The 7523-nt window shown below is 40.7% G+C and overlaps 1 protein-coding gene across 1 annotated transcript; it reads right to left on the reverse strand.

The window, feature by feature from the left end:
* Positions 1-480: 480 nt before the first annotated feature.
* Positions 481-3064, reverse strand: LOC108025911 (protein RFT1 homolog). The gene is made up of 4 exons (XM_017096596.3): positions 2781-3064; positions 2471-2685; positions 900-2157; positions 481-827 (listed from the first exon to the last, which is right to left on the reverse strand). Exons 1-4 carry the CDS (start codon positions 2838-2840, stop codon positions 690-692), a joined length of 1671 nt encoding a protein of 556 aa, XP_016952085.1. The 5' UTR covers positions 2841-3064; the 3' UTR covers positions 481-689.
* Positions 3065-7523: the final 4459 nt, after the last annotated feature.

Genomic DNA, 7523 nt, shown 5'->3' on the forward strand with positions numbered 1-7523 from the left:
CCAGTTTTTAATTTATCAGGAAACATCTATCCCAAACAAATTTTACCTATCTTAAAATTATTTGATATGTATTAACGAATAATACTTGCAATCACAGGGGAATAAAAGAAGACTCAAATAGTTATAACCACTTAAAAATAGGTTTAATAATGTACTAAATTTATTTAACTCTTTTAGAAATAAGGAAGTTTTAAATATTAAACATGAAAAAACAAAGATAAAAGAGTTCCTAATCTAAAAAATTGGTATGATATATTAACGAAGGAAAGATTATAAGAATATTTTTAACTAAATAGCGATTTATTTTTAGAAAGCACTGCTACAGCTGGCAACATTTTATTATGGTTATGTAGAAATAAGAAATATAACTGATAAGAGGCTGTAGATAAATAATCCATAATTCCCAAGAGAGTTAAAAGGCCTCAAAAATAAAAATAGGAAACCAAGAAGTCCATTCCTCGCATTTGAAAAGTACATCAGTAAACAGTAATCGTTGTCTTTTAATGCATGTCTTAAGGTTAAATAAGCAATCAAGGCTCTACAAACACTCAATAAGTACACAACTTAATTTGGAATTAATTTACAATTGTCAACTATGAATAAATATGTGATAAATTCTCAAACTGTGCGTGTTATTGCGGTTCACCTGTGCGAGGGAAGCGAGGAAATCAATCCAAACGGCAAGGCCCCTACTCGATCTTGATGCGACGCCCGTAGCGCCAGGCCAGACGCACCAGATCCCGATGGGACAGGGCCCAGGACAGAAGGCAGGCCAGCCCAGCCAGGACACCCACGCCCAGATGTGTGGCCAGACCGGAACTTTGGTACTGAAAGGAGGAGCAAGAAATTAATAATAAGCCGCACACTCCCGAAGAGAAGTTTCCCCTTCCAAAACTTACCCAATAACAGACTATGCCGGCCAGGAAGACCGTGCCTCCGAAGAGTTTCCCCGGCCAGAGGCCCAGCAGCGGATCCAGCGAGAGCGGTCGATACTGGTGCCTGATATAGTAGGTGCTGTACAGAATCCTGCTCAGCATGTTAATACAGTTGGCGAAGATGAAGCCCACCGGGCCAAAGATGCCCGTCAAAATGTAGGAGAGCACCAGGAAGCTGATCGAAAAGATGGCCATCAGATAGTTGTACTTGTCGATATCCCGACTGGTGTTCGTCGCGAACATGTAGCCCTCGCTGATCCCGTTCACGGCCAGCAGATAGATGGCCAGACAGTGCCACTGCAGCAGGCTCTGCGGCAAGCCGCCGGCCACAAAGTCTGGGCCGCCGTAGAGCAGCAGCACCGGATACGAGTAGCTCTGACCGAAGGTGAACGCAATCAGGCCAATGGAGCTCACGCCCAGGAGCAGATTGTTTAGCACACTGCTCGCCTGGCGGACGCGCTCCTGCGGCTGCTTGGCCAACTTGATGTCCCGCGACAGTGTCTGCGTGAAGTAGAAGTACGAACTGTCCTCGATGGGGCGGAAGATGAAACGGGCCGCCATACTGCCCAGATTGTTGACCACATCGTAGGTGGCCTGCTCCCCGAAGCTCAGCACCGGCGACACGGACATCACATACTTCTCGCCCTCCGTCAGGATTTGCTTGAGCACGCCCTGCTTCACGAAGCTCAGCGTAAGCGTTTGCAGTTCCCGGTTGAAATGCTTTCCGTTGGGATTGAACATCACGCCGGGCAGGAAATCGTTAAGCTGCTTGAAGGGGAAGTCATCCATGTGCTCGTACAGGGAAACCTGCCAGGCTTTTGGAGTCACCGGCTTCTTTCTCGCCTGCTGGGCCACGTAATCCTTAAAGCCCTTCAGGTAAAAGTAAAAGAAGCCATATTGGCCCAGCACAATGGTCGCGGCGCTAGAGAGCTGGGCAATTGCGAAGGCATTAATGGCCGCACTGCGATCGCCGGTGACGATCCACAGGAAGATGGCCGAACGCACCAGGATGTGCAGCGTGTTCAGCAGGATCTTTAGCTTCACAAAGCAAAAGACCTGGGCCACAAAGACCGCGGACTCGGCCAGCAGTTCCAGGACGCAGGATAGAGCCACGGCGTAGCAGGCGAACTCGTACTGCGAGGCGTAGATGGCGTCCACCGCCGACAGCCAGTTAAGCCAGATGTAGAGGCAAGGAGCACACAGCACAGCGCAGATGGGCACCCTGAAAGGAGAACAGAATGTCAAATTAGATTAAAATTATAGTTCTTTTTAGGCTTGAAGCTAGGAAACTAGTACAGGACGTCTGGCAGGACACCTAAAAGCTATTTAGATCCTTGTCCTAGCACCTAAACATTCAATAAGTAAAAAAAAATGGACCATAATCCAAGGCATTAGCGGAAGACCCAACGTATTATTGAATTGCCAAAAGCTAGGAAGGTGAAACTTTCACAGGACTTCAGATGGGACAGCTAAAAGGTAACCACAAGGTTGTCCCCGCAGAGGACGACATGCATCCCCAGAGCCCGGGTATTTACGTGAGCCACATCTGGTTGATCAGCTGCGCCCAGGAGCAGCGGTCGCCCTGCTGGGCATTGGCGCTCAGGGCCGCCCGGTTGATGGCCTCGCGGGACAGGAAGAGCAGGGTGCTCTCCAGGAGCAGCAGGCGCACATTCATGATGCCCAAAACCTCGCGACCCACATGTCGCACGATGTACGCGTTGATGCCGAAGGTGAGGATGCGGCACAGTATCTGCGGGGCGATAAGAACACGACGGCATGGATGAGTAATGTGCTGCGCCGAGGCACTGGGTGAAAACACAAAATAGATTTGGACGGTGCGCTCACCTGAAAGATGATGCTGAAGCCGGCGCCCAGCAGGCTGCTCTCGAGCACATTGCGCGCCATTCGACCCCGTTGGCCAGGCTCCTCCGAGCAGGGTCTCAGTGCCCGAGTGTCCGAGTGGCAAAAGCAGGTAGAATAGGGGCCCAATTAGTTGGCCAAAACAACACAAAAATATTCTCTCACATCTGGATTTTATGGCCTATCGATTGTTGGCAGGTGCTGCGAGTCAGCTGTTATGCTATCGCAATTCGATTGTCATGCCCGCCATCTGCTGTCGATAAATGGTGATTTGAATGGTGTATTGAAGTGACACTTGACATAGTTTTGAAAAACTAACCTGATTTCGAAAAAGTATTTTTTAAATGTAAAGTGGATTTCATATTCGTGTGTATTTGGTTTATTCGTATTAATATTCTGGCTAGTACACCGGCTAACATAAATAAAACTATTTTTGTTATTTTATTAAAATTTTTTTGACTTTTGATATTACTTTAAAATATCTTATTTTAAAAGGTTAGGCATTTTTAATATCTGCTAAAAATAATATCTATAAACATCCTTTTGTAGTATCATTCTTTAATAGTTTAAGTAATGAATTTATGACTATTTAGTAAGCCTTTACAGAAATGTTGGTTTAACCTTATTTTAAAACTTTATTTTAAGTCCACTGATAATCTTTGGAACTTCCTCAAGCCACAGCTGAGTTTTTACAATTTATTTGCGTAATTCCCATACTAATGAAGCTTTAAAGTCGAGACTCGGGCGGCGTCGCATTGATGGGACCTGGAGACCTGGGGACTTGGCGACTGACGCCACCAGGCCAGTGAGATCTGCTAGAGATCAAATCTTGACATGGGAGTCACGCGAAAAATTACATAGGCCACAAACAACAACCACAACCAGAAGACACAATGCCAACAGCACGGATGACGGACAGACGAGCAATGATGTTGTTCCAGTCGCTCGGAGTCGCCTGGCCGCAGATACAAAGATACAATATCTGTGTGTCGGGACGGGTTGGACTAACGCACGATTCTGTTGGCTCGGCTGGCTGTGGGACCTGGCTCCCATTTGGTCCCTGGCGGCCGGCGCCACTGTCTGCCATTCAGCCTCCTGTGGGTGGCCACGTGACACGGGCTGAGGGCTGAGGATCACATTATACGATAGATCCGGGGTCTGGGAATTAAGAAGGTAAGTTTTAAGAAAAAATTTAAAATTAGGATTGTTTACTCATAACCAATAGTATTTTTAGAGGCATTTTTATTAACTTCAAATATAATATAATTATAATAATTATAAGAAAAAACAATGGAAAATTATTATGATTATAATCAACACAATTTTTTAAAGTTATTGATGCCTTCTCAGAATTTTTTAAGTAAGAAATATTCCTATTGCCTTGTAGAAAATTTTAGATGCCAAATGTAATTTTCTTGTACTATTATTTTTTGTAAATATTTTCTTAGCTATCGTTGGTGATTTCGGTTCCACCTCTAGTGCGCAGCCAGGTAATCAGATAAAAATATATTATGACGTACCAGACCGACTTTTCATTGTTAATTGAGCGGCAGCGGCAGCAACGTAAACGTAAACCTTTCCCGGAGCCCGGCCCTGAATGATTGAGATTGAGACGTGCTTGATATCTGTTGGCATCGCAGCGTCAGAGTCGGTGGGCACTGAACAAAAATGAGCACGTATTTTTTGCTGGTTTCCACACAAATCATACGTATCTAAAAGATACAAAAGTATCTGAAGGATGCCAAAGTATCTGAAGGATGCAAAAGTATCTGGAGGATGCAAAAGTATCTGAAGGATGCAAAAGTATCTGAAGGATGCAAAAGTATCTGAAGGATGCAAAAGTATCTGAAGGATGCAAAAGTATCTGAAGGATGCAAAAAGTATCTGAAGGATGCAAAAGTATCTAAAACTTAGAAAGGTATCCGAAAGATACTTACATTATCCTTTGTGAAACTTCAACCTGATCTGTGTAAATGCATTTATTTTTTCAGTGTAGGGGCGATGCTGCGTCTTCGCTGGCGTCGTTGTTGTTGTGCTTGTTTTTTTTTGTCTGGCGTCTCCCTTATCTTGTATCTCTATCTCGACTGCTGCCCCTCTCGCTCGCACTGCCTTGGTTTTTTTCTCCTTTGCCTTATCGCCTTGTATCGCTGCTCATGTGTGTGAATGTGTGCACTGGAAGAAATAAAAAAAAACCTATAATAAAATTATAAAATATAGATACATTTTCTATTAATTTAATGTATTTAATATATATTGCAATAATGATACAATCTATTTCTAGTTATAGAAGGAATTTTAAAATAAAAAACGCTGATATTGTAGCTTTACCTTATCTCATATCATTTTTTCTAAGCAAATAAATACAATAAAAGAAACTCAGACTTATAAAGATAGACATTTTTAATCTGTAATCCCCATAAATCAAATGCAATTAATTTTTTTTTTATATTTTTAGTTGACAGCTTTTATAAAAGCTTTAACAAAAATCACTTTATTTATGTTCTTATTTCAAACTAAGCTTTATCCATGGTTTTTATAAAATTTTTAAGCAATAAAGAAAAGCCTAGTTTTTAAATTCTAATAAAACCCAGTATAATTTATACGGTAGCCATGCAAAAAAAAATGAGTTCTGCGAAAATGTGTCGAAAAGTATGCAATGAAAAATAGATACTCTTCTTGGGAAATAAATCCATTGCATTTTGGACTTGAAATATTTTGCTGCATACTTTTAGGTACCTCAGGTGAGTGGTTTCCTAACTTACGGGATTCCCAGGACACTCTGCAATATTTTTCTGTCAAATGAGTGCTCCCCCCTTTTCGCGCAGTGCACTGTTGAATGCTGCTGCCACGCTCCAGACGTGTCGCCGCAATTTGCAGCCAAACGCCGGCGACATCGGCTTGGCGCCTAAAATCAAACGGGGGCCGAACGAAACGAAAAATTTAAAAATAACGTGCAACAACGACGGCGGCTAATAATGTGATTTGTTTTGTCTTCGGAGGAGCCGGCGAAGGAGCACTTCCCTGGGTTCCCTCGGTTCCTTGTCTCCGCGGCGGCGCATCCTCGCGGCGTCTTTAGTATGTGATAATTTTAAACAATTTACTCCCCTTTTTTTGCGCTGCCCCGCCGGCAATTGTCCGCATTTAACGGTGTGTCCTTGGCGGGCTACACCGCCCCCTTGTCCACCTCCATGGACGTGGACTGGGGACGTGGACAGGAACCCTCTGCCTGGATATTCGCTGTTTCTGGAAGCACCGAGATAAGGCAGCAATTTCTGCGGATCGACGCCATAAAGCAGATATGCATGATACGATTATAATTATACGGCAAGCACGCATGGCAACAGTCTGCGAAGGAACAGTGAGGACTGGCTACAAGAAGCACAGAAAAAAAACCTAGATTTTGGCATTCAAACTGTAAACATTTTACAAAAAAATGTAATCAAAAATTTTATGTTTTGAGGGTAACGTTTAAATATTGCAGTATAAAAACATAACTGGTTTTGAAAATAAACAAATCTCCTAATTGGAACCATATTTATAGCTAAATTAAAATTATTTGCAAACAGGAGTCTTCCAAAAATTGATATCATTTCAAAAAATAATTTATTAAAATATATATGTGTTTATTAAGATTAAGATAATAAAATAATAAGGAAGATTATATGTTTCTAGTCAAACTATGCGTTTAACAAATGGCATTCTGATTGGTCACAAAATCCAACTATTTTTCGCCAATTTGTTTCCTAAAAAAATCAGATTGGAAAACTGTTAAAATCGAGATATAGGTTTTCTTTTGGCAAATTACTTTTTTCTAAGTAAAACAAATGTAAATAAAAATTGTGATCTATAGAATAATGTTAACCAACTGGATCTTAAAAGGAACCAAGTTTATCCATATAGTTTTTAATTATTTTTATGAAATTCTTAAAAAAATATATATAAAGTATAACAATGACAAAGGAAAGTCAATAAGTCGAGCCTTTTGCCCAATTTTTGGTCAGCTGTTGAGTCAAGGACACTTGCAGATTATTTTCACTGTTAACGCGAAGAGCTCTCTCTCTTGGCCAAGTAAGGTTCGACATCGAACCCGGCTCGAACCGGTTGGGAGAGATCAAGCCAGTGCTGCGAAATCAGTTTCATTAAATTTAAAGAACGTTAGAAAAAAAAATATCTAAAACATAAATAAAACTTTTTTTTTAAATTAAAATATGTAATTTTTTCAATTGTGAGGGCGTTAAAAACAGAGCGTTAGAAAATAAAAAAAATAAATAAAAAAAATTGTTTGTTTGTTAAAAGAAATATTGCACTTACTTTTTTTAACATAAAAATTTAGCTCAGTATTAAGAAATAAATATTTTATTCTTGCAAAAAATGTTAAAATAAATATTACAATTCAAGATTATTAAATAATAATTATATTATCTGCAAAACAGTTTTTTAAAAGTAATAATGCAGCAACATGCATTAAGCATAAATAACTTTTCTTATTTCAAAAAGATAGATCAAAAAGACAAAAAAGGGTGTAACAATTTTTCTCTTTTTTTTGGAACTTATTGTTAATCAAAATCTATAAAATATAGTATTTTTTCTTCGAAAATTTTTTTTTTATCAGTCTAAATCGACAGCACTGGATCAGGTTCGATGTCGAGCCGGGCGGTTCGAACAGATCGACAAGAAAATCTATTTAAGCAACACCCAACTGCCGAGACATTGTATTTCCAAGATATC

Source organism: Drosophila biarmipes, chromosome X (assembly GCF_025231255.1).
Source record: "Drosophila biarmipes strain raj3 chromosome X, RU_DBia_V1.1, whole genome shotgun sequence".
Taxonomy (NCBI): Eukaryota; Metazoa; Arthropoda; class Insecta; order Diptera; family Drosophilidae; genus Drosophila; species Drosophila biarmipes.

Coding starts and splice junctions, on each gene's coding strand:
- LOC108025911 (XM_017096596.3), bottom strand. CDS start 2,840: ATGGCGCGCAATGTGCTCGAGAGCAGCCTGCTGGGCGCCGGCTTCAGC. Junction 2,158..2,470: donor ATCAACCAGATGTGGCTCAC/GTAAATACCCGG, acceptor TTCTCCTTTCAG/GGTGCCCATCTGCGCTGTGC. Junction 828..899: donor CCGGCATAGTCTGTTATTGG/GTAAGTTTTGGA, acceptor TCCTCCTTTCAG/TACCAAAGTTCCGGTCTGGC.